Source organism: Eschrichtius robustus, chromosome 17 (genome assembly GCF_028021215.1).
Source record: "Eschrichtius robustus isolate mEscRob2 chromosome 17, mEscRob2.pri, whole genome shotgun sequence".
Taxonomy (NCBI): Eukaryota; Metazoa; Chordata; class Mammalia; order Artiodactyla; family Eschrichtiidae; genus Eschrichtius; species Eschrichtius robustus.
Window position 1 is genome coordinate 83,714,384 of NC_090840.1, and position 27,331 is coordinate 83,741,714.

Here is a 27,331-nt window from a genome sequence, read left to right on the forward strand (position 1 = left end):
CCTTTACCCAGTCCCTTCACTCCACCACTGAAACATTAAATTATTATTCGGTGACTGACTAATGCATCCTGAGCGTCACACACACAGACCCCACTCAGTTGACGACTGAAGCAATTCTGTTATTTGCTGATAATACTTCCCCATGTTTATGGAACATCTATTGGTAGGGCACAGACTATATACTTTATCCTTAAACACCCAAAAATCCCAGCAAGGGAGACTTGTTCACCATGCTTTATACAAAAAACACAGACCCTCAGACTGACAGTCCAGCCCGAGGCCACACAACCGTGAAAGGGCAGACGTGGGACTGGGAGCCAGCGGGGCTGCTGTCAAAGGCCCTTCCACTCACCACGTGATGACTGGGGTGGGGGGAGGGGGGCTGAGAGGTCCTGGCACCAGCCCCGCTCATTCGTTCACGCCCTCCTTCCCCCATCTCACCCGGCAGCCTGTGCTCGGCTCCTCTGCTCACTCTCCACTCTCAGGGGCTCCCCCCCTCACGCACTTGCTACGCCCCATTCAGACATCACCGGGGCAGCAACTAGACTGCACTGAAGCCCCCTGCACACCTGTGTCCGAGGTGTGCTCCAGCACAGGCCCACACACCAAGCCTGACGGCCCCAAAATGGAAACGGCCCGAGGTCCATCGAAGGGAGAACAGAGCAGTGAAAAAGGAACACGTTCTTCACAACGGATGGATTTCAAGCATCTAATACTGAATAAAAGTGGCAAGCCACAGAGGGACACTGCAGTATGATTCATCTCGGGGCAAAACGTATGTTAAGGATGCACACAGAGCTGATAAAACCAGTCAAGAAAGGGTCCATTTAACCCAGGTCATCAGGATGGTGGCCATGGGGGAGGGCGCTGGGGGAGGGCTTGAGTGTGGACCAGCAGAGACCTGCTCGCACGTCAGCAGAGGGGGTAAGCACTTCCGCCTGTTCAGAAATGGTGCACCGAGGACACGGCCAACAGGTGGGTGGAAACGGCACGCTAGTTTCCATCTCCCACACAGCGGGCACTTCACGCCTACCGCACACGTCTCCACCCAGCAGTGCCTGGCGTATCTAAAGAACAATTCTGTGAACAGGAGCTAATGAGACGCTTGTCAATGTCATTCTTTAAAAATGCCTCTATAATCCAACTGAGTGGGATTCAGAGGGGCGTATTTTCCTGTAGCAAAAGGTACTTCCATTTTTATTTTATTTATTTTTTTAAAACACCCTTCCTTTACTTATTTATTTATTTCTGTAATTTATTTATTTTTGGCTGCGTTGGGTCTTCGTTGCCGTGCACAGGCTTTCTCTAGTTGCGGTGAGCAGGGGCTACTCTTCGTTGCGGTGCGCGGGCCTCTCACTGCAGTGGCTTCTCTTGTTGCGGAGCACGGGCTCTAGGCGCGCGGGCTCAGTAGTTGTGGCTTGCGGGCTCTAGAGCACAGGCTCTGCAGTTGTGGCGCACGGGCTTAGCTGCTCTGCGGCACGTGGGATCTTCCCGGACCAGGGCTCGAACCCGTGTCCCCTGAATTGGCAGGTGGATTCTTAACCACTGCACCACCACGGAAGTCCTCTATTTTTAAGTAGATTCTAGACCAGCCTCCTCTTGGCCCCCGTAAAAAGGGAACAGAATAAGCTCCAGGCTCTACAACATTCTCTGTCAGTCACGTCTCAAGAGGCCAACTGGTACAGGCATCTAATATCTTAGGGATGATGGAGATTTCAACAGAAATGTCACTCCAGGGGCAGGGTGGCACCGGGCTTCAGCTGCGACACGAGCCCAAGAGCAGTCCTCATGCCCGTCGGGGCTGCCGGCCACTGGACTCGCTCCGCACACCAAGACACTTCAACCTCTGAGCGTCCTGAAGCTCTTGGTCCCAACCATGCAGCATCCAAGGGCAGTGTACGGGCTACCAGGTCTGTAACCTCTGTGGCTCCTTTGGGTCCCGTCTGTAATACGGGACAGGTGGGCGGCCCACATGCCGCACAGATGCCTGTGCCAACCGAGGACGCCGGCAGCCCAGAAGCTGTGACACAGGAAGGCGACCACTGCCAACTTTTGAATATGGACAGCGTTAGCAGGGACGCCACCCCAGGCTTGGAAAACGGTGAGGCAGACGTGAGAGTCAACGTGTCCAGGCAGACCACAGCCACACACTCAGTCCCTTCTGGCTGAACGTCACCAGGGCGACAGACTGGAACTGGGGCAGGAAGAGTCCCGCTTGGTGCCGCCGCCGTGCAGCTCGAAGCAGCGCCGACACGAGCAGGGAGAGGCGTGCGCCGCCAGGGAGCAGCAGCCACGGTGCCCAGCGGGCTTCGCTCGTCCAGATGTGGCTGCCATCCGTCCCTGAGGAAGGCGTGACAGCGCGGGCAGGGCCTCGGGGCTGCCAGGCTCCACGCGCACAGGGCGCTCGGAGCGCAGGTCTTCTGTGACCGGCACGGCAACAGATCCCGTCAACGAGCAGCCTGTCCCCAGATGACCCGGGACAAAGCGCTGGGAGACGGCCGGGAGTTCAGTGACCGCGGCAGGAGAGCGACAGGTCCAGGGAGGGGCTGCGCTGCTGAGGAAGCCGCGCTTGCCGAGCGCCTCCACCCGCCGACGGGCCAGAGCACGCGGACAAATGCCGCAGGCCCGGGCCTCCCTGGTGGCGCAGCGGCTAGGAACCCGCCTGCCAGCGCAGGGGACACGGGTTCGAGCCCTGGTCCGGGAAGATCCTACGTGCCGCGGAGCAGCTAAGCCCGTGCGCCGCAACTACTGAGCCTGTGCTCTAGAGCCCGCGAGCCACAACTACTGAGCCCGCAGGTCACAACTACTGAAGCCCGCACGCCTAGAGTCCGTGCTCCACAACAAGAGAAGGCACCGCAATGAGAAGCCCGCACACCACAACGAAGAGTAGCCCCCGCTCGCCGCAACTAGAGAAAGCCCGCGCGCAGCAACGAAGACCCAACGCAGCCAAAAATAAATAAATAAATAAATTTTATTTAAAAAAAAAAAAAAAAATGCCGCAGGTTCACTGGAGGGACCCTCAGTCCGAAGGCAGCAGGACTGCCTGAGGGGCAAACGAGGCCGAGCAGACCCTCCACCTGTGGGCTCGCCAAGGAGGGGGCCCCAAGGACGGCTCCCTGGCCCCCACCGCCTCTGCCCTCCCCTCCTGCCCCTCCTCAGACCTCCGACCCTCCAAGTGCAGAGGCCTCACCACCCTGCTCAGACTCTCCAGCCCGTCACCCCAGGTCAGCAGTCGCCAGCGGGGCACAGGCAGCCCGGCTCGCGGTCCGGGGCCCGGCGCGGGGGGAGAAGGAGCGCCGGGGACTCTGAAGGCTGGAGTGCCCTGCACGCACGGTCTGCTACCCATGCGAGTGCGCGCCTGGCCTCACGGGATGCCTCCTTCTCAGAAGGAGACGCTCACACCTTCCCTGAATAAACGCAGAGAGGCTGTAGGTCCAGGAAGCTGCAGACCCGATGGGGGAGGGCTGGAGCCAGCACCAAGGACAACAAATGACACACATTCCCATTTGCAACTCACGTCCCGTTCCTGCTGAGGAGGATCCAGAAGTTAAGCCCCAGCCTGTGAGCAGCCCTCACAGCCTCCGCAGTCTCCTGCGCGGGGAGGCGGGGGGCTGGCCTGGCGCACCGGGTCTTCCAGTCGTGGCAGGGCTGGGCTCAAGGGGTGTGTGTGTGTGGGTGTGTGTGCAGGGCTGGGCTCAAGGGGTGTGTGTGTGTGTGTGTGTGTGTGTGTGTGTGTGTGTGTGAGAGCAGGAGTAGATCACAACAGCTGCCTTCCCTGAGTAAGGGCCCGGGGCCACATTCTGTGCACAGACCTGGGCCAGAGCCACCTGCGGCCCCCGGGCAGCCACTAGCAGACACAGGGTTACTGGGACATTAAAGGATTTCTTCTCTTACTACAAAAGTGCCCATGACACAAAGAAAAGTACCGTATAGAAAAGAGAGCAAACATAAAATGAAAAAAAAAAAGGATGACACTTTGCTACAAGATGCGAACATATGGAAATAGAAAAGGTTAACATCTTACATTAGCTCTCAAACGGAAGAGATTAATTTCTGCATCTCACGAATATTTGACAGAACCTTAAAGATGAGTGGAAGGAGGGGTCTGGAATCTGGAGACCCACGCTAACCAAACGCTGTGGCCTTGGCTAGGTCCTCTCAGCTCACCCGAAAAAAGGACGAGGATGGGTGGGACTCAGTTTAAGAGACACTGATGCCCACTGAGTCTTGGCAATACGTACGAAGGGCTGCTGTGGGCATCAGGGCGTCCACACGGACATGGGTCAGGACGACAGATGCGAACGCTTGGACCAGCAACAGCAGCGGTGAGCCTCTGCTAAGTGTGCGCCGTGTCCCAGGTGTCCTACGGGCGTCACCAGGAGGGCGGCTTGGAGATGCAGACACCCCAGACCCTGAACCAGAGCCAGCGCTTCACAGAGGCCCCAGGGCTGCAGGAAGCACACTGAAGGCGGAGAAGCTTTTCTTGGGGTGTGTTCACCCATTCAGTTGTCACAAGGACCCTGGGAGGTAGTTTCTATACCATCTCCCCATTTTATAGGAGTGGCAGGTGAGGCAGCTTACCCAAGGTCCCACCACGAGTTAAGGGCGAAGCCAGGCCTCGGATCAGACTTATTATTACCCTAGAGCCCGTGTTAACGTCCACAACGATGTGTCTCAAATTTGAACACCATACACCCTCCCCACCCCTTCTGAAGGAAAAACACTCCTTAGCCCCTCCTCGTATCTAATTATAAATATGTACAGACAAAACTGTGAATAAACTCCTTATGCTTTTCTTTCTTACAGAACTTTAAACAAAAACAAATGTGCAAATTAAACACAAAACTTGGTAACTCATACACTTCAAATGCAGAGCATGTTAATTAGCAAGGGGTGACTGCTCAGCTGACAGGCACCGGGTCCTGGGGCTCCTTCAAGTTCAAAACCGTGTCAATCCCCTGCAGCCAGGCAAGGCTGGGCGGAGCGCCACTGTTATCTCCTAGAATCACCGCCAGGCCCTTCGGGGACAGAGCCCTTATCACCACCGGCCTGCCCTCGGCCCTAACTGCTCCTCCTATCTGAGCGTCACACTTCCCAGCCGCTGTGCTGCTGGGAGCTGAAACCACTGGCCCCACTGGCCATTCAGAAGGGCGAGAGGAGCTTAGTGGTTTTAAGATCATCATTAAAATGCAAGAGCAAAAACACGTCTGTGGAGAACTTGCAGGTCACAGGGCAGCAGTTTCAGACCCTCTAAGCTCTGAGCTGTTTTCCCTCTCGGGGACCCTGGGGGTAAGAAGCTAATTGTGTAGGTCATTCTTGAAGGGAATCAGCTTCTACAGTCTCGTTGGGATAACTGTTAAATTACTAGTTTGGGTTTTTTTTTTAAAAGTACGGGTAAAAATGATTTCCAAGCCGTCTTCGGTCCTCCTCTCTTATAAACAATAACCATCATCCCAGAGCAGCCCATTGGTTGAAAGATATGCCAAGAAGTAACAGCTTCTGGGCAGAAATTTCACTGCTTTTTAAATAAAACCACGGTAAGGACAAAGACAACAAGGAAAGGCGACACTTTAAAACAACCACTACTCCCAGGTTGATTAATTACCATGATCATCACTTCAGATGACTCACTGGCTACGGCTGAATGATTGCTGTGTTTCACCGCCTTTGTCCCACACACACTCACCTGTGCAAACATACTTCTCCGTAGGTCTTTACAGCCCCGCCCTGTCATCCAGGCTCCTGTCTGGTGCTGGTTTGGGACGTGTGCGTGCACGTGTGTGCTTTACATCTAAAAGTTTAGTGGTTTCAAGAAGTTCTCAACGTCTTTCTCTGCACTTAGACAACTAAACCCTCTGCCACTGAAAACCGCGGCACACGGAAGGCAGTTTCTGTGGATCTCACGATGAAGCACACGACCGATCAGCGGCTCTTTCCTCCCGGGTGAAGCAATTCAGTGTGTGACGAGAGGACAACGGACTCGACTTCTCGCCCACTGCTCGATCCAACCCACCTCTGTGAGCTCACCTTATCCCTCCCAATCGGAAGGGGCATCGCCGTGTAGAGGTTCTTCCTTCCATCAAACACTGGCTTCCGGTCCCCAAAGATCTGTGCTTTAAAGTGCTGAACCATGTGCTCCACTATTTCCCTGAAACGAGACAGAATTCGAGCAAAACATCAATCAAATCAGCGAAATGGCACACAAGGACGACATTCTTCCGACACTGGTTTTTAAGCAGTTTTATAAGCCCCGTGGCTCCCTTTAATAACGTGACTTTCAACTTCCTTCTGTAAGAAATCAAACTAGAACCTTCCGTGGGTTTACGCTCACTCATTTAGTGACTCGAGCATGGGAGAACCCCCTCCCCGCCCAGCACTGTGCACGCCGCATCCACGGAAGACTAGCTGCCACGTGTGACGTGCACACAGGGCGCCCCCCCACCCCGCCGACACCGCGGGCTGGCTCGGCCGGGGCCTCGGGCTCCTGTGGTTCGCGGTACGGCTCGCCCTGGGTGCTGCTGCCCTTTCAGTCGGGGCTCCGGCACGAAGACCCCGAACGTGCAGTGGAGGTTTGCCACCGTAAGCGACGAAGATTCTGGGGCTGTCTGCTCCTCGGGCGTGAACGGGAGCGGCAGGAACCCGGCAAGCACGAAGCAGCTGTTCCGCTGTGGGGCCCCGAGGACCGAGCAGACCCGTGGCCCTACCTCGCCCCGTTTTGCCTATCTGTCCACGGCTCAGCAGAGAAACACACCGCGACGACCAGGGCCAGCTCAGCTCTCCTGCGGGCCCCAAGGCCCAGGGAAGCGCCAGGCCCACCAACCACCCTCTCAGCACTTCTCTGCTCCAAGGGAGCCCCACCTGGAACATCTCTGTCAGCATGTCACGTCAACTCACCCGACTCTGATAAAGTACAGATAGGAAAAAGCTGTGATGCCTGCCTGGTCCCCAAAGGTCCTCGTAAGGGAAACATGCAAAGGACTGATAGCAAACGGACTGTTAGAGGCTCAAAATCTCAGCCAGTATCAGGAAACAGCAGCTCATGGGATGTGGTAAAGAGGGAGATGGATTCTGACAGCAGGGAAAGGGGAGGTGGGCAGAGGAGGGGGAGGCACATCTGAGCTCAGCCTTGTTGCCGTAAGGGTATTTCTCTGGGACACAGCCTTGGTCATCTTTCAGGACGCAAGAACCAGAAATTCATTCCATTCTTTTCCTTGAATGAGAAAAGCGGGCCTAAGAAGGGTTTGCTTATTCAAACTGGCTTTGCCCAGCTGACTTCCAACTGTGCTGGTTGCAGGAGGTGGGTCTCTGGGGATCCAGCTAATCCTGCCCCAAACGCCCACTGCCTGGGGAGTCCCTGGGACAGACGGAGCCTCTGCTTGGCTGGCTTCACCAAGAAGGCACCAGGCCTCTGATACCAACCGGGAGATCACAGCCCTAGCAGGTATAAAGCCTCAAGGACAGCTAGTGCAGCTCTGACCTCCAACCCCGCCGCCCCCGACCAGTAGCCAGGGTGCAATCTCACCTGCTGCTCCACACACTACTCTGGGCCACCTTCCTCCACGCTGTCTCCAGACCACTTCCTCCCCAAGCTTCAAGGACCCCATCTTCTTGGTCAAGACTTCACGGTCAACTCAAGGTCCAGATGGCTCCACTGGGGAGTCCCACCCACATTCAAAGAACAAATCGGCTAACTGAACTCAAATTTATCATGAACAGAATTAAGAGGGCACATGCCCCAGCTTATTTTATGAGGCTAGAAAAACTGTTATCTCAAAACACAACAAGGTGATCGTGGGACAATCTCACTTATAAACACAGATGCAGAACAAAATAAGAGAAAGCCCCACCCTCCACTGCTCCTCTCTCCCCCAAGATTGGAGTAGATCAGCCAAACCAATGTGGTCCTTCCTAAAGGGACCAGTAAAGTACATTACAATGAGAAATGGACTTCCCCACAGTTAAGTGTGTAGGTAATAAGGGATAGGGGACAACTAGTTCCAAGTGGCATACACAACCCTTTTATTTGGGAGTTGGAAACACCATAAGAAACAAAACAACCAACTGATATACCATATTCATGGACAGGAATATTCAATTCTGCAAGCAAATTCATTCCTTCAATCCCAATGAAAATCCAGAGGGGTTAATTTTTATCTGATGGGATTTAATAAACTAATTCTAAAATGTATTTGGAGATAACAAAGGATAAAGGCTGGTAAGCACACTCTTGAAAAGGTACCTGGTGGACGTAAAAGCTACCATGACAGAGACAGCGTGGTGCTGGAGGAACAGACAAGCAGAACTCAGGAAAGAATCGAGGGCCCAGAAAAAGACCCACGGACATACAGACGTTCCATTTATGACAGAAGGAGGAGAAGAGAGAGGACAGAGAATACTTCTCAATACCTTGTGCTGAGGCAACTAGGTATCTAGTATTCAAAGCAATAAATGGAGCCCACGCGACACAAAACGTTTATCTACACTAACACTTACTGCTCTCAGCTGAATTCAACTGTTGGCATGATGACTCCACTTACACACCAAACTATGGGTGGGAGTCACGTCTTACCTAGGAACAGCCAGCACCTGGCAGTTTGGCACACCAGGGGCTCAGTAAATATTTGTTCAAACAAGGAGGCTGTTCAGTCATTACCTCTGGAGTCACCCTGATGGACTACGAAGCAATCCTGCTCGGGTGACTAATGGTACACAACCCTGACCACCACATGGACCAAGAGAAAGCATCCTCATTACCCACACGATGTCCCCATGCCTCGATGGCCCACTTGATCACCTCGTATCATCTTTTGCAAAACATAAGTAGGGATCATACTGCTTAACTTTTATGACCGGATAGCAACTAACTCTAAAATGTGAAGGTCCCTTCTCTCTATCAGCCCAGACTGACTCCCAGAGGCTGGCCAGTGCCTTCCTGTCCTTCTCTCTCTGTTTTAACTGTGGTAAAATACAGATAACATAAAATTTGTCATCAGTCATTTTTACATGTACAGTTCAGGGGCATCAAGTACATCCACATTGTTGTACAATCATTACCACCATCCACGCCCAGAACTACTTCTTATTCCCCAAGAGAAGCTCCGTTCCCATTAAACAGTAGCTCTCCCCACCCCCACACCCCTTTCCAGGCCCAAGGACTTTTTTGGACCAGATTCTCCCCAGCGACTGCTGAGAGGTGTCTGAGCAGAACCACCTGGGCACATGTCATTCCTCAAGCCCCTGTGTTTAGTTCTTTCTTCATATCAAGTTTGACCACTGGAAAGCAAAGTTCCTGTACTACATCAGTTTGGCTCCCTGGACAAACACCTTTATTGAACCTCATTCTCAAGCTAGGATCCTGACCTCACTCAAAAGGCAACAGCCCCCAGATACTATCTGTACACATTCTAGAGACTCATTACGTCCTCAATATCTTACAGAATGATCCACATATTAAAACGCAGAGTGAAGATGACAATGGCAAACGTGTTGGCACCTAGTCTCTGCCAGGCTGCACATGGAACAACTCATTCAGTCCTCACAGTAACCTAGGAGGTCAACACCACCTCCATTTTACACACAAGGACACAGAGGCACAAGCCGCACACTGGAGAGTGTCAGTGGCCAGATGTGAAACTGCCCCGTGGTTAACAGGACATGTCTGCTAATCCAGAGAGGCTGAAATGCTCCCTGGCAGCTTGTTTGCCTTGTTACCAAAATTCTGAGAAGTTTCCTCTTTTAAAAAAATGCATTCTTGTAATTTAAAAAACCCCAACAGACAAAAGTCCAAGACCAAATGACTTCACAGATGAATTCTACCAAACATTTAAAGAAAAGTTAACCCTATTCTTTTCAAACTATTCCAGAAAATTGAAGGGGAAGGAGTGCTTTCTGAACTCATCTGATGAGGCCAGCATCACCATGACACCAAAACCAGACAAAGACATCACAAAAAACAGAAAATTATAGGCTGATATCTGATAAACATAGATGCAAAAATCCTCAACAAAATGTAAGCAAATCAAATTCAGTAATACATCAGAAAGATCATACACCATAAAGTGGGATTTGTATCAGAGATGCAAGCATGTTTCGATATCTGCAAATCAATCAACGTGATATACCACATTAATGAACTGAAGAATAAACATCATCATTACCTCAATAAATGCAGAAAAAGCGTTTGATAAAATTCAACATCTATTTATGATTAAAAACTCTCAACAAACTGGGTATAGAGGAAACATACCTCAACACGACAAAGGCCATAATATGACAAACGGCCAACATCACACTCAATGGTGAACAGCTGAAAGCATTTCCTCTGAGAAGAGAAACAAGAAGACAAGGATGTCCACTCCTGCCACTTTGATACCACATAGTTTTATCTGATTGCCACAGCAATCAGATAAGAAAAAGAGATAAAAGGAATGCAAATTGGAAAGGAAGAAGTAAAACTGTCACTGTTTGCAGATGACATGACACTATATATAGAAAATCTTAATGACGCCACCAAAAACCTATTAGAACTAATACATGAATTAGGTAAAGGGGCAGGACACAAAATTAATATACAGAAATCTATTGCATTTCTATACACTAATAACAAACTATCACAAAGAGAAATTAAGGAAACAATCTCATCAAAAAGAGTAAAATACCTAGGAATAAATCTCACCAAGGAGGTAAAAGACCTGTACTCAGAAAACTATAAGACACTGATGAAAGAAACTGAAGACAACACAAACAGGCGGAAAGACACATCCATGGATTGGAAGAATTAATATTGTTAAAATGACCATACTACCCAAGGCACTCTACAGATTCCGTGTAGTCCCTATCAAAAAACCAATGGCATTTTTCAGAGAACTAGAATAAATAACTCTAAAATTTATATGAAAATGCAGAAGATCCCAAACAGTCAAACAGTCAAAACAATCTTAAGAACCAAGCTGGAGGTATCATGCGCCCTGATTTCTAACTATACTACAAAGCTACAGTAATCAAAACAGTATGGTACTGGCACAAAAACAGACACACAGATCAGTGGAACAGAATACAGCCCAGAAATAAACCCACCTTACATGATCAATTAATCTATGACAAGGGAGGCAAGAATATACAGTGGGGAAAAGACAGCCTCTTCAGTAAACGGTGTTAGGAAAACTGGACAGCTACATGTAAAATAATCAAACTGGACTACTTTTTTTTACAAGAATACACTCAAAATGGATCAAAAACTTATATTTAAGACCTGAAACCATAAAACTCCCAGAAGAAAACACAGGCAGTATGCTCTTTGACATCATCTTAGCAGTATTTTTTTGGATCTGTCTCCTTAAGCAAGGGAAGCAAAAGCAAAAACAAACAAATGGGACTACTTTCAACTAAAAAACTTTTCACAGCAAAGGAAATCATCAACAAAATGAAAAGGCCACCTACTGAATAGGAGAAGATATTTGCAAACAATATATCTGATAAGGGGTTAACATCCAAAATATACAAAGAACTCATATAACTCAGCATCAAAAAACCAAACAACCTGATTAAAAATAGGCAGAGGACTTGAGTAGACATTTTTCCAAAGAAGATATACAGACGGCCAGACACATGAATAGATGCTCAACATCACAACTCATCAGGGAAATGCAAAACAAAACAATGAGATATAACCTCACGCTTATCAGAATGGTTGACAACAAATAAAAAGTGTTGGCCAGGATGTGGAAAAAAAGGGAACCCTTGTGCCCTGCTGAGGGGAATGTAAATTGGTGCAGCCACTATGGAAAACAGTATGGAGGTTCCTCAAAAAGTTAAAAACTACCATACAGTCTAACAATTCCAGTTCTGGATATTTTTCTGAAGAAAACGAAAACACTAATTAGATAACCAATATAAAAGATACATGCACCCCTATGTTAATGGCGGCATTATTTACAATAGCCAAGATATGGAAGCAAACTAAGTGTCCACTAGTAGATGCATGGATAAAGATGTACTGTGTGTGTGTGTGTGTGTGTGTATGTGTATATGTATACATACACACACACACACACACACATACATACACTGGAGTATTACTCAACCATAAGAATGAACAAAATCTTGCCTTTTTCAACAACATGGATGGACCTAGAAGGTATTATGTTACGTGAAAGAAGTCAGACAAAGAAAGACGAACACTGTATGATTTCACTTAACAAGCAAAAAAACATAACGAAACAGAAAGAGGCTCATAGACATGGAGAACAAACAGGCGGTTGCAGGGGGGGATGAGTGAAATAGGTGAGGGAGATACAAACAGGCGGTTGCAGGGGGGGGATGAGTGAAATAGGTGAGGGAGATTGAGAGGTACACAAACTTCCAGTTATAAAGTAAATAAGTCACTAAACATTTTTTAATGTATTCTTCTGGTAATTTCTAATTACACAGATTTTTTCATTAATACACTCCCACTGTAAATTTCAAACACGCATAATGCTCCAAGTCCACCTAGACCACCTCTTTACTTCACTTCTCTTCTCAGAAGCAACCTTATTATTTTTAAACCTATGCATTTATAAATACATAGGTACATAAAAAAAATACAGTGTATTATTTTTTTAAACACACATGGTTCTGGAGCTTGCTGCTTTCCCAGGATGTGTGTTTAACACCTCTCCTTGTCACTATACGTGAAGCGGCATCAAGTCTAGAAATAGAAATGCTATTGTATCATGTACTGTAATGTAATATTAACAAATCACATAGTTGTCTATGTTTCCAGACATGGTATTCATACTGTGGAGCTCCATTTCATTGCTGTCCATCGTTTCACAGTACTCCACAGTATGTTTACTTAACCATCCCCATTAGTTGACACAGAAATGACTCCTTTTCCTCTCTCGCTTTTTGCCATCACAATATTAGACATCCTTGTACATATCTCTCTTTGGGATAAACACTTAGAACTGGCGGGTCAAAGGTATATGGGGTATTATTTTTATTTACATATATACACAAAACCACCTTCTGAAAAGCCTGGACCGATGTACATTTCCTCCAGCGGCCAGCGCCCGTAAGCAGCAGGCTGCAAGTGACACAGTCATGCTGCCCTGCCCCGCTCTTCCCAAGCACAGCGTGAGCACTTGTGCAGTGCTCTCCTAGGGCCACTCGACAGAGCGCAGGAGGAACAAGAGGGAAAGTGCAGACAAAAGGTGAGGAGCACACCTTCTTCCTTCCGGTAGCCCATCCCGCGCTTCCGAGCACGGCACCGCTAATTCTGACCCATTGGCAAGGTTTCCTAGCGCTGGCCGTAAGGCCCGCACAGCCTAGACCAGCTCTGGGCACTGGCTGTTGTGTGTGACCAACTGCAGCCACGATGATACTGGAGGCATCCTGAGAAGAGGGACCTTGCCTTATACTGAACCCCTCCCACGGAAGCCACTCAGAATGGCGATCGAGACTAAGGGCACACCGGGCCGGGATTCACAATGACTCATCAGAACGTGTGCAGATGGCATTTTTCTCTCAGTCTTGCACGAAGCCTCAGGGTTGAATTTATTAAATATCTACCATGTGCCCTGCACAAAGTTTGGGGAACTCAGAATTAAGACACTGCTTTAACAGGGGCTGCAGTGTGGAAGCAGATGGGGTGTCGAGGACTGTCTGGACAGCGTCAGTGCCAGGGGACAGTCGGCGGCAGGAGCTGCCTGCTCCTCCACCTCCCCTTCCACTCCGGGTCCCCTCTTCCAGCGCCGCCCCGATACTGTCAGTCACTGCTCTGACTCTCTCTTCCCAACTAGGGGCAGGAACCATGCCTACCTTGTCCCCCACCGTACGCCCGCCGGCACAGTGCCTACCACACAGCGGAGGCTTCATAAATGTCGGCCGGTTGGTAGCATGGTTGCCGAGAGGGACTAAGTCAAGGTTTTAGCACGTGGGTTTTGCTAGCACAAAAACTTTACTTCCAACATTCTTCTAAGATGAATGATTACAATTTTGAGATTGGACCTTAGGCCAAAGTCCATCAGAATGAATAGTAAAAAGAAGAACCCTGAAGGTTCACACATTTAACTACGCAGCAACTCTCAGGTTGGCTCAAAACCCAGGGGAGCAGCATGGCATGCCAGTATGCGGGCTGGCCTTGCCACAAAATGCAGCTCAACACCCTTAAATATTTAAGGGCTGTTGTTTTTCTTTATATGATGTTCAGCTTGGTGTTGGCTAACCTTGGTTTTCTTTCTAGAAATATGAAAATTTAGTTAAAGTGGGATGAAGTCTTTTCCCATGAATGTGTCTGCTTACCTCATTACGGCTTAGGCTCCTCGCTCTATTTCCCTCTCTCAAACAATTCCTTTGCCTACCTATGCTACTTTACTTTCTTGGAAAGGTTTAAATATAGTATAAAATTAGCCTGGCACTTTAGGTAACTTGAAGATAACTTACTCTTCTGGCTGCCTTTCATGCCCCCCCCCCACCTTTTAATATACATACCCTTGCAGATTTTGTAACAACCAAATAAAATTCTAGCAATAAATTGAAAAAAAAATGCAGCTCAAGACCCATCTTTGCTGCTTTCTGTTTCACGAGGCAATTTCTAAACACTGGGTAACTCTAGAACCTTGCAGTCGTAACTACAACAGGACCGTGGGAATACGGTCAGGTAAAAACATCGCATTTTAGCCACCATCCGCCTTCTTCTGTTGCCAGACGACAAAGCCTTAGTCATGCCTATTTTCATAAAAGAAAGCTTCTTGTACACTGTGGTTGATGGCATAATAAGAGCCCACTGCCACCATGCCAATCAAAAGCCCAGAAAATGTGCTTTTTCATGCCTTCATTCCAGCTCTAAGAGTATATCCAAATCAGATTCTCACAGGATTTTGTCCCAAGGAAACTCAAAATCAAACAAGCCCATTCATTGAGCGTCTCAGAGCATACAAGGCGTATTAAAAGATCTCAGAAGACCTTTAGTAAATAAAGCTGTTTAAACCAGTTGTGCCCAAAGTTTTGGTTCACAAACACATATTTTAGTAAGCACATATTTAAAGGACCTCATATAACTGTCAAGTATTGTTTCTTTGGAGACATGTCTTTTGGGGATAAATACTCAGAAGTAGAATTGGTGGGTCAAAGGGTATATACTATTTTTATTTTAACATATGTACCAAGCCACCTTCTAAAAAGTCTGGACCAATGTATATTGGCCACACTGAGTGAATCCAACTGTTTAGTTTTACAAATAAGGGAAATGAACCCCCAAACATTCTTTCTCATACAAAGATTGTGATCAGGAAAAAATTTACAGCAAAGAGCACTTCACAGGGCACCAGCACAAACTGGGTAACCAATCTGACTTATTATCAAACTGCAACTCAGAACTCTGCTTCTGACCATGACAAGGGAAGTAGACTTCTCCTCCTGCCCTAAAAAAACTAAAGAAACTAGAGAAAACCCGAGAGCTGTTTTTGACATTGTAAAACAGGCAGCTTAGGACTGTGACCACCGAGGGAAGGAGAACAGACATTCACTCCGCTGGGAACACTTTCCAAACCACAAAATGGGGAAGGCACGTGAGAGAGCAGCAGTCTTGCTGTGCTGCAGAGACGGGGGCAGGAGAGGTAGGAATTTGTGGGGGAGGGTACCAGAGAAGATAGCAAAAGCCAGACTCCCTCAACGTGACATACATAATGCTCAACAGACAAAAAATTCACTATGCATGTGAATAAGCAAGGGAAGGTGACATGTAATCTAAGGGAAAACCTGCCAATAGAAACAGACCCTGAAATGACCCATCTGCTGTAATTAGCAGACACGGGCTGCTATCATAAATATGCTATTACTATAAATACATTCAAAGTCATCAAGAAAAAAGATGCAGCTATGAATGAACAGATGAGAAATCTCAGCAGAAATGTAAACTATGAAAAAGAACCAAGTGCAAATTCTAGAAAAAGTACAATACATAAATGAAAAAAAATTTTGGATGGTTACCACAGAATATTGGATATTACCAAAAAAAGGTCGGGGGGAGGTGGGTAGATAAAGTGATCTTAAAGAGAGATCAATAAAGATTACCCAAACTGAGAAAAGAGGGAGAACAATTTTTTTAAAAAATCACAATCACAAGACAATATCAAATGGTCTAACATACACATAACTGCAATCCTGGAAGTAGAGGAGGGAATGGGACAGGAAAAAAATTTAAAGAAATGACTGCCAGTATGTCACCCAAATAACATGAAAGATATAAACATTAAGGATCCCAAGAAGGAAAAATACAAAGAAAACTCCACCTAGGCATATCATAGTCAAACTGCTGAAAAGCAAAATTAACTAGAAAGTATTTGAAAGAAAAAAGACAGATACGGGAGAACTACAAACAACAACAACAACAAACAGATTTCATCAGAAACAGTGAGGATTAAAAGACGATGTAATAACATCTTTAAGGGGCTAGGGAAAAAACTGTCAATTTAAAATTCTACATCCAGCAAAAATCTTTCAAAAATGAGGAGAAAATAAACATATTTGCAGATTTTAAAAAATGGTGGGAGAATTCATCACTGGCAGGTTTGTACAATGAGAAAGGATAAAAGATATTCTTCAGGCTGAGGGGGAAATGATGCCAGGTATAAACACTGATCAACAGAAAGAAATAAAGAGAACGAGATATGGTTAATATGTGGGTAAACAGACTATTTTCTTTTCTTAATTTCTTTAAAATAACAACATTGTACCCATGGGGTTTATAACATATGTAGGAGTAAAACACATGTCAACAGTAGCAAAAGGAATTATACTAAAACTATAATTGTTCAAAAACAAAAAATTGACAAGTGTTTTTGTAACCTTCAGGAAGTCAAATGTTTCTTAGAACACACAATATAATAACCACTTTCAGGGACTTCCCTGGTGGCGCAGTGGTTAAGAATCCGCCTGCCAATGCAGGGGATACAGGTTCGAGCCCTGGTCCGGGAAGATCCCACGTGCGGTGGAGCAACTAAGCCCATGTGCCACAACTACTGAGCCTGCGATCTAGAGCCCGTGAGCCATAACTCCTGAGGCCCACGTGCCACAACTACCCGAAGCCCGCGTGCCTACAGCCCGTGCTCCGAAACAAGAGAAGCCACCGCAATGAGAAGCCCGCGCACAGCAAGGAAGAGTAGGCAGGCCCCTCTCGCCGCGACTAGAGAAAGCCCGAGCGCAGCAACAAAGACCCAATGCAGCCAAAAATAAACAAACAAACAAACAAACAAATTAAAAAGAAGAGAGAAAGTCAAACAACTCACTGGAAAAAAAAAAAAAAAAAGGAAATAATGCATGAAAAGGTGCTCAACTCATTAGTTATCAAGAAATGAAAATTAAACCACAATAAGAAACCATTACACACTCACCGAAACAGCAAAAATCAAAAAGACTAACCACGCCAAGTGCTGACAAGGATGTGGAGCAGCGGGAACTCTCGCTGCCAATGGGAGCGTGAGACGGTACAGGCACGTTGGAAAACTACTTGGCAGTGTCTCATACAGCTAAACCTACTCTACCCCTTTGATCCACTCCCAGGTATTTATCTAAGAGAATTGAAAACGTGTGTTCACAAAAGACTTGAACAAGCAGTTCACAGCAGCTTCATTCATAACAGCAAAGCCCAGAGCGCCTAAGCACCTAATGAGAGGATGAGTAAATGAAATAACTGTATCGTAACACATTCCTCTGCAACAAAAATGAGAAGCTATTAACACACACAATGGTACAGGTCAAGCTCAAAAACATGCTGAGAGAAGCAGGATGAAGGGGCAGCTCTCAGCTCTCGTGGACCGTGGGCCGTGCGACTCCATTTTCACAGGCAGGAAACGAGCCTCCAGGGACGGATCCCAGCACTGCTGGTGGGGGGCGGGGGCACTGGCAACTTTCGGGGGCGATGGGCGTGGCTAAACATTCGTCAAAACTCACTGAGCGGCACACTTACAATGCGTATTTCTTTGTATCTCAATACAAGAACACTTAAAAAAAAAAAAATGCAACAGGAGCTTCCTGGGGGGAAAAGGTCAGAAGGATCTGCTGAGAATCGAAGGGTTGATTCGTTTTAAAATAAAGGACAAAACAGAATACCTGTTAACTCTTCTTGGGCATTTCTCTGGCTTGATATCCAACTCATAATGATAGATGTCAATTTTTGGAATGTCCATTTCAAAGAAGTTGGCCTGTAACTTGATCGTTCTCCCGGAGGTCCCGAAGTCGGGTCTGGGTGGAGGCTTGAAGGCATACCCTTGGATGGGTGGCGGTGGCGGTGGAGGAGGGGCAAGCACTGGAAATGGCAAAGAGAATGCCTGTTACCCAGGGACCACGCTGAGAGGGGCCTGGCGCCTGCCCCGTGCACGCTGCCCTCCCCACTTCCCTGGACCCCGCCATCACAGGCCCCGCTGGCACTGCCATTCCCTCCTTCCCCCCTGCTCCTCCTCCCCTTGAAACTCACCCCCCACCCCGCCCGGGGCCACCTCATCACAGAGCCCCCCCAGTGCCAGGCTCAAGGTCCCCCAGAGCGCGGCCCTCCTCGGCCACTCGGCCTCGACCCTGCACCTCGCCCTCCTTGCTCAGACTCTTCCCTCCCTGGTCCCCCCTCGCTCGGCTTTTCTCCACCGGCCCTCTTCACTTCTTCTGACAGGCTCACAGTTCCAGCCCTGCACCCACAGTTCAAAGTCCTTCCCCCAGGCCTGCGCCTCCATCGATGAGGCTGCGGTCTACTCCACTGTCAAGACCCTTCCCACACATTCTTCACGGCCAATTGCTCAACAATGCTCACCACTTTACCCGCTTTTCTCTCTAACGCCTCTTTTCCTATCCATCTCTCTCCGCCTCAGCTCGGGTTCCCATTTCATCCTAGTGGGGGCTCGGCTTCCAGGCCCGTCACCCACTTTCCACACATTCTGATCTCACCCCGGCCAGATACCTTGGTGGCCCCCCCGCACGCAGCCCCGACATTTAGGCACTCACGTCTCGGCCTTATCTTCTGCAGCTCTAAGGACCCTCCCCACCAAGAACCAGCCTCACACTTCAGAGCCCTGCACATGCCAGCTCCCGCCCAAGAATCCCGAAGAACCCATTCACTCCTGTAGCCCTCGTGTGTCCAGCTCACTTTGCTCGCGTTTCCAGCACGAGGCTGCCGCGCCGTGCGCTGTCCTCACGCTTGGCCCTCCGCCTGGCGAGCTGGACCACGAGCAGCTTGCGGGTCAAGGTCTGCGGGAGCGCCTGACGCTCAGGAGCCAGCCTATCCGTTCACACGTGGGAAAGCCCAAGCTCACGCAGGCAAAGGAAGGTTGCCAAAGTCGCCCACCAAGTGTCCTCTGCCACGAAGGAAGGTGTTTGCAACATCAAGAATCAAGAACGCAGAGCCTCCCAACACCGACACTCACACCCAGACCTTGGCACTGCGCCCCTGAGAACCACTTCCTACACCACAGCCCCTCTTCCAGGGACTTCCGACGGCTGTGCTTGGGTCAACGTGGTACTCAACTACCCCTGCCATCTCTCTCCTGGAAGCCAAGACTCAACACCCCCTTCTCTGCAAAACGCCAAGATCACCTTTCCACAAAGGAGTCTCAACAGTAAGCCAATTCGTTACTTAAAAATGCTTTATGATACCTCTTTGGTTACCATACTTGCCATGCACACTTCTGTTCTCTTTCTTTGCGTGTGAGAGATTAAAGATGGGGCAGTGTGATCGTCAGCAAACAAGACAAAGGCAAAGGGGTAAGACTCATACGGAATTAAAGGGACCAAGATCGCCATGACAGCGTCCCTCCTCCGTGACTCGTAAATCCATTAACTTAATTGAGGAGTGCTTTTCTCCCCCTATAGACCGTTAAAAAAAACAAAAACAAAACAAAACAAAAAAACACTTCGTCCCAACTCGAATTTTCAGTAATTCCATTAATAAAATTCAAACTCGTTTTAGGAAAAAAAACCATGAAAAAAATTTCCGATTAACAGTGTACCTTTAATTTTCGCTCAAATATCTTTGTTTCAAAAAAGTTCTCATTTAAAAAAAAATTCCATGTACTGCAATCCCTACTGACACTCACTGGAAACAAAAGTACTCTACAAAAAATAATAGAAGCTGTTCTTACTGTATTTCTGACATAGGAAATCTCAGGGAGTCTTTGAATCACTTGTTTTATACTTTGGTTTCTTTCTATGAGAAAAGGTTATTTTTTAGGTTATAACCTTTTAGGTTAATAACCTTTTAGAAAAGGTTATTAGACCTTTTCTCTGAGAAAAGGTCTAAAGGTTATTAATCTCACTGAGCTAAACCATCTGGAGACCTTCGGGTCTCTCTCCACGAAGCTACCATGACTTCATAGATGACACATTCACAGCCTTGCACAGCAGCCCATCCCTTCAGCAAGCACACCTGGGTGCCCCTTACGTGCTGGGTAGAGTGCCAGAGACCAAAGATACAAAACTAAACAGAGTTCTCAAGCAGCGCACACATCACCTCCCAGGAGAGTGTCTGAGTGCAGGACATCCAGTGGATTAGTGTGTTTACTTCCCCAAAGTCAGCAGGTCACACGGGGTCCTCGCACTGAGGGTCCTGACCACGCCAAGGAGGGGACACCGCTTGCTCCCTGGGGACAGATGCAGATTCTCTGCACTCAGCACTGAGTGCCCACTGACACGAGGTCTCTGTCCTCAGATGGACTCCCACCCGGCAAGAGGAATCTTGTGAATGTAGAGTCAAGGCTAAACCTTTGTGTCCCAAGAAATGTCCAGCCACAGAGCCACAGACATCCGGCCCCCAGGGCAACTTGAGGAACCAGAGCATGATCCACATTGAAGGGAGTCCCAGCTCACAAAGTGCTTTCCCAGTTTCCTTTCTTGCAGCCGATTTACAGTATCATGTAAGTTTCACGTGTACAGCACAGTGATTCCGTTTTATACATACAGATATACGTTATACATATACACACATATTTACACACATGTATATTCTTTTTCAGAATCTTTTCCTTTGTAGGTTATTATATAATACCGAGTATAGTTCCCAGTGCTATACAGTAGGCCCCTTCTGGTTCACGTTCCCTAATTGCGCCTCACAGCTACGGAGCAAAGGGGTCGCCTGTGAACCGTGAAGCTGGCCAAGGCCCAGAGAGCAACACAGCGGGCGTGCCCACTCCATCCCACTCCCCAGGCTGCCCCCGCCCCCGCCCCCGCCCGCCGGCCTTACCTACCTCTCAGCAAGGCAGGGTCAGGCCTGGGGCCCACCTCTCAGGCTGAGCCTACGCCTCCTATACCCCCAACACCCACCACTTGGACACGATAAGCCGCGGGAAACAAGGAGAACAGTTCACCAGTTTGCGCCACTAACCTGTATTAATAAAAGCAATGGGGGAAATGCAATGGTAAATTATTCATAAAATATATAATTTCATAAGATATTTCTTCCTCGCTTCTAGCTTTTAATAATGAAAATACTGACAGTTCACGGGGAGGCGGATGGAATATAAAGTCACAAGTTAAAGCCCTCTAAGCAGAGGGAACAGGGTGAGGACCTGTGTGTTTGTGCTTTTTTTAAATATAAATTTATTGATTGATTGATTTAGGTTGCACTGGGTCTTACTTGCTGCGCTCGGGCTTTCCCTAGTTGCGTTGAGCGGGGGCTACTCTTTGTTGCGGTGCATGGGCTTCTCTTGTTGCAGAGCACAGGCTATTGGCATGCGGGCTCAGTAGTTGTGGCACGTGGGCTCCAGAGCGCAGGCTCAGAAGTTGTGGCGCACGGGCTTAGTTGCTCCGCGGCATGTGGGATCTTCCTGGACCAGGGCTCGAACCCGTGTCCCCTGCATTGGCAGGCAGATTCTTAACCACTGCGCCACCAGGGAAGCCCAGGACCTGTGTTTCATACCTTCGGGAAGGAAAGTCTCCCACCGAGGGACATGAAAACTGCGCCGGGCCTCCGTCCTGAGACACCTTGGATCTATTTTTCTGATGCGTAGGGAGTCCCAAGTGTAAACTGCCGAAACAAGCAGGAAGATCCACAAACAAAGCTCCGGAGAGGACGCAGCGGAGCAGTGGAAGGACAGAGCTCCGCCCACGCTGGGGAAGGGACGCGGACACAGGGGAGAGGGAGGAGGTGTCAGCTCCTGGCCCCGAGGCCAAAAGGAGGGACGAATGGGCACACACGCGTGTGACACAGGGGAACCGAAAATCCAGCCCAGCGTCACCCAGAGGTGAGCTCTCCAGGCGCTCCCCTCGCACGGCCCGCGGCCCTTCTCACTGCAGCAGGAATGGGGGCTGCCACGCACAGGTGCACCGGACGGGCGGGGCGTCAGAGGGAAAGGATGAGGAGGGGACATGGGGAGACCCCAGAGCACAAGCTCCCTGGTCGACCTTCTCACCCTGGGCTCCCAGGAGCGGGTGCCACCAACATCTACAAATAAATGGAAGCCCAAGGAACAGCCCAACTGGAGGCAGCATCTGGGGAGGAAGGAGTTCACGGAGCTGGCGTTAAGCCAACTGGCCGTGGCGCTGGCCGCCTGCTCAGCAGGGACCCAGCCCCAAGTGCCTACCCCCCTTAAGATGCCACCTCACCTCCCCTGCTCCTGCCGTGCCGGCAGGCTGAGCGAGCGATCCCCCAGCTTCCAAGCTCTCTCACATCTCCTCCCCTCTTCACGGAGAAATTCAGGTCTGACCTTCCTGTGAACACTGTCGGCAGACACCCCAGCCTCGCTCCTCCCAACCCCAGGCAGCATGCACAGCACATTTCCCACCCAGCAACTCATCAAACAGCTTTGTTTGGAATGGATTTCCCGCTGTTAGGCTTGCCTCGGCACGGGGCAAAACCTTTGGGATCGGGAAGGCAAACGCTTCTTTCTCGTCCAGCAACACTGGCTGCCACGGCGGGAAAGGACTCGTCCACAGCAACCGCCAGCACAGCCCCAGCACTTCAGTGAGTCGGCCACCAGCCCCTGTTCCTGACCAGAGTGCTGTGGGCAGACGTCCCCGAGCCTGAGAATCCAGCACAGCGTCAGGGACAAAGTAGGCACCGAGTGTTTGCCGAGTTGCTGCTGATCATCCAGCACGTGTGTTTAAAATTTCCATCTTCAGAGCCACAGCTCAATCAGTGAAAGGGAAACATGTAGTGAATGAGTAATCGACTTCCTGTATGAGTAACCGGGTCATAGAAACCAGAGAGCTTTCAAGAGATTCCACGGGAGGCGAGCCTGTCATCGCACTGGGCGTCCTGCAGAAACCCACCCCCAAGGTTTGGACCGTCGCTGGCCTGTCACAGGAAGGTCCCAGAGCAGGGCTGTGAGACACACCTGCCTTCACCATCTCTTGGCAGCCCCTCGCCAGAGCTGTTCGCTCGTCCCAGCCCTCCCCCTGAGCGAGGGATGGAGGCACATGGACGCAAACCCACACAATCACCCCTCCTCTCTCCCACCCGGAACTGGGGACGCAGGTCACACACCCGAGGAGCCAAGGAGATACCCTGAGACTGCTGCCTATACGGACCAGCACTGGCAGGGCCCCAAGACGCCAGGCAGCCTCACAGTCAGCTAAGACCCCCTCCGAGAGAAGGAAGTTTGGCCTCCTTCCGAATGTGCCAGGTATCCAAGAGCTCGCGGCGGGGCTATTCTTCACCGACTAGATCGCGGGGCACTCCCTAAAGCAGCACCCGTGGGTAACTTCCACTCAAGGAAGCCGTCTTGTTTCCTTACCCATGACGGTAGACGTGGGCGACTGGGTGAATCTTTCCTATACTGTAGTCTTCTCTCTGATTATCAAAACACATCCTTATTACAGAAGATGTAGAAAAATACAAAGAAAATTTAAATCATCTGTTATGCCAGAAGGTGACTAACAGGCAAAGCTAGGACTCAGACACAGGTCCTGTTGTCATCAGAGCATGTGAGGTTTGCCACCAAAGCGGAGCTGCCTCAAGTCCTTCTGAGAGAGTAGACAAGTTTAAATCAAACAAGGGACTCTCCTGGTGGTCCAGTGGTTAAGAATCCTGGTTGGCGAACTAAGATCCCACATGCCATGGAGCAGCTAAGCCCATGCGCTCTAGAGCCCACTCCCCTCAACTAGAAAGCCCACACGCCACAACTACTGAGCCCATGCACCACAGCTAGAGAGAAGCCCGTGCGCTGCAACAAAGAGCCTGTGCGCCACAACTAAGACCCCACGCAGCCAAATAAATAAATAAATATTTTTTTAAAATACACTCGGGGGACTTCCCTGGTGGTGCAGTGGTTAAGAATCCGCCTGCCAATGCAGCAGACACGGGTTCCAGCCCTGGTCCAGGAAGATCCCACATGCCGCAGAGCAACTAAGCCCGTGCGCCACAACTACTGAGCCCACGTGCCGCAACTACTGAGCCTGTGCGCTCTGGAGCCCGTGTGCCGCAACTAGAGAGAAGCCCGTGCACCGCAACTAGAGAAGCTGCGCGCTACAACGAAAGATCCCACATGCCGCAACTAAGACCTGACCCAGACAAATAAATATTTAAAAACAGACAAACAAAATTAATAAGAGAGATGCACTAACAGTGCATAATAATCTAGCCTCACCAAGTTCATTCAGTTAGCATTTCAGAGCATAATCATAGCTGCCACTTACTGAGGTCTGTGTACCAGACAAGCAGAAAACACAGGGCTCTCTTGTCACGTGACAGCGGTCACAGACGCCACAATGTACGTTTAAAACCTGAAGCTCCTTCAAAATCATGGTATTTATTAGACCTGCTGCTGGACCTTGTTATTAAAGGTGGTAAAGGACCCATTTGTTACTCTGTCACCCTTTTGGTTTGGTATTTTGATAACTATTTCAATACAACCAGTTTTCTTTGTCATCCTATGTATTTTGTTCTTTGCCTTAAAAAACATTATTCTGGAAAGGAATCCATCCACAAGCGTCACCAGACTGACAAAGAGGTTCACGACTGCACACTTTTGGGAACCACCTGCTCTAAGGGAACAGGGAGGCCTCGTCTCTAAGCAGGGAGGAGGGCGGTTCGGCTGCTGGTAACGTCACAAAGCCTCCGTGGTCTCCTGGCGGTGTGGAGGGTGGGCAGGTCTGACGTCCCTCCCCCAGGAGCAGCCCCGCAGACAGCACCACGCCCTGCGGGCCAACAGGGGCTCTGTCTCCATGGCTGCCCTGCGATCACCCATCCCTGACCTGACGTGAGCTCACGATTTACCGGCTGCCATGACAACAGGATCTCCAGGCTTCTGCTCATCACACGGGCCGCCTACCACGAGGCTGAGCTGGGAATCAGAAATCAGACATCTTGATAAGGCCTGACAGCAGCGCCCCAGGGCCCACGGCTCTGCCGCTGTCCACCTAGGGCCATGGCAGCGGATCCTGGGAAGAAGCAAGGCAAAACTCCCTGATGACCAGCGTGGAAATCAAGCTGTCCCGGGGTGAGCAAGGGGACAAGCATCATTGTTCAGAGAAGCTCTTCATTTCTGCTATTTTCTAAGTACTTAGGCACACGGAACTGAACTTTCAAAAAACTGCAAACCACATTAGGTCAGGCACCGGGATCTGGAATCGGCTTGGCCTCCGCCCCTGCCCCTTCACTCCAGCTTTCACGGCAGGTCTGCTGTTACAAGCACAAACGCAAAGGTCTGGGTGCCAGCTTATACCATCAGGCCGAGAACAGCATTCCTGACCACGGATGACTTGAAATAAATCACAGAACCTGGAGGCTGGAGTCACCTTGGACAACCTTGGAGACCCAGAGGAGACAGCAACTCACCCCCACCTGCTCTAAGCCATCAACTGTGAGCCGGATCTGGGCAGGTGCTGGGGTCACAGTGCCGAGGCAGGTCTGGGGGCTTGGTCTCGGGGAGGGCCAGGAAACAGCACAAAGGAACCGAGCGGCAAGCACCAGGACTTCCCAGAAGGGGCACAGTGCTGCCTGCCCCGTCCCCGGCCCCCGCTCCGACACCGCTCCTTCCACCACATGTTATTATGAATTATCTGACATTCAAGATCAAAAAGATCTGCGTGACTGTTCACTCCTGGGTGACTGAAATGTTCCTTAAGAAAAGTCTAAATTACGTCCTGTCTGTACTCACTGGCTGTTCGGTGCTGCTTGAACTTGGGCCACAGCCTTGCTGGGAGGCTGGAGGGTGGGGCACTCCTCCAGGAAGTGAGCCCAGCCCACCAGCACCCAAGTCTTAGTGGGGCTGGGATCAAAGATTTGCCACTCAGATACCAGGAGGCCATTGTAAAGCTCTTTCCAGAATCTCAAAGTAAGCGTTAGTATTCAAAGCCATGCATCCTCTATTTTCCTTTTAGAATTCTGTTTTCATCATATTGGGTATCACAGCCAGAAACTATGAACGCAAAAGAAAGTGATAAAAACAGCTCAGGGCTGTCCAGCCCTTCCACGCCACGCCTGGGGCCAAGCCGGGTGTGGCCATCAGCTCCTTGACGCTTCTGGATGTCGCTGTCAGGACACGGAGGCTTCGGGGATGCGTGATGTGTCAGGCTCCCCGGGCCAGGCCTGGGTCTGTGTGTCTCCTCACGGGCTAGAAGAGCTCGTCAGGCACAGACCAGAAAGCAGAAGCCGACCGACCAGCACTCTCCCGCTGAAACCAGGACACACGGTTACCACTGACCAAATCCACCTGCTGCCTACACAGGCAGGTCTCGCTTGTGGCCACCGAAACTGACTGAACTGCATTAAACAATCGCAGCAGCCTTTTCGGTGACGTGAGTGGAAGCAGCCTCAGGACGAAGCACTAAGAATGCAGACAGGCACACCTGCTGTCAGCTGGAGATCAACTCAAACATGACTGCAGCGTCAGACCCGGGCGACCGACAGCCAACTGTGAGCAGGGAAACAAACCAAACCCAGCCGAGTTCCCGGAGAAACGGACCATCTGACCAGACACAAGGACCCAGGAACACTCGCCCACACGCACGTCCGGCCCGAGTGCCCTGCCAAGTGGAGCTGGGATGGAACCCAGGCCGAGACACAGACGCTTCCGCCTGGCCCGGGTCTCGCTCCCGCTGCCCCGCGAGCTGAGAATCAGCTCGGGGCAGGGAGGACCCAGGCCCGGTCACTGCAGGAGGACTTGCTCTCAGCAATGTCTGGTGCCACCGGCCTTCCGATGGGATAGTCAACGTCAGCCCAGAGCGCAGGGGCTCTGGGGACACCGCACGGCACGAGGCTGACCATCAAGCCCCGCTGACGCCCCCAGGCCTGCAGGTCCCAGCCCGGGCCGTGAGCACCCCCTCCCCTGTGCCCACAGCACCCAGAGGACTTTCGCTTCCTCCTCGCGCCCTTGGGCAGGCTTGCACAGCAACTCCGCTAGATGAAGAGGAAGGGCGGGCTGGGCGG

At 49.9% G+C, this 27,331-nt stretch overlaps 1 protein-coding gene across 6 annotated transcripts in view; it reads right to left on the reverse strand.

Annotated features, from left to right (window-relative positions):
- The window catches only part of AGO2 (argonaute RISC catalytic component 2), a 96,877-nt gene that overhangs the window by 27,707 nt on the left and 41,839 nt on the right, over positions 1–27,331 (reverse strand). For all 6 annotated transcript variants that reach the window (XM_068525987.1, XM_068525986.1, XM_068525984.1 and 3 more), the window contains exons 2-3: positions 18,094–18,289; positions 6,028–6,148 (exon numbers count right to left, since the gene is read on the reverse strand). In XM_068525987.1, coding sequence (XP_068382088.1) covers positions 6,028–6,148; positions 18,094–18,289 — 317 coding nt within the window. The remainder of the gene's footprint in view (positions 1–6,027; positions 6,149–18,093; positions 18,290–27,331) is intronic.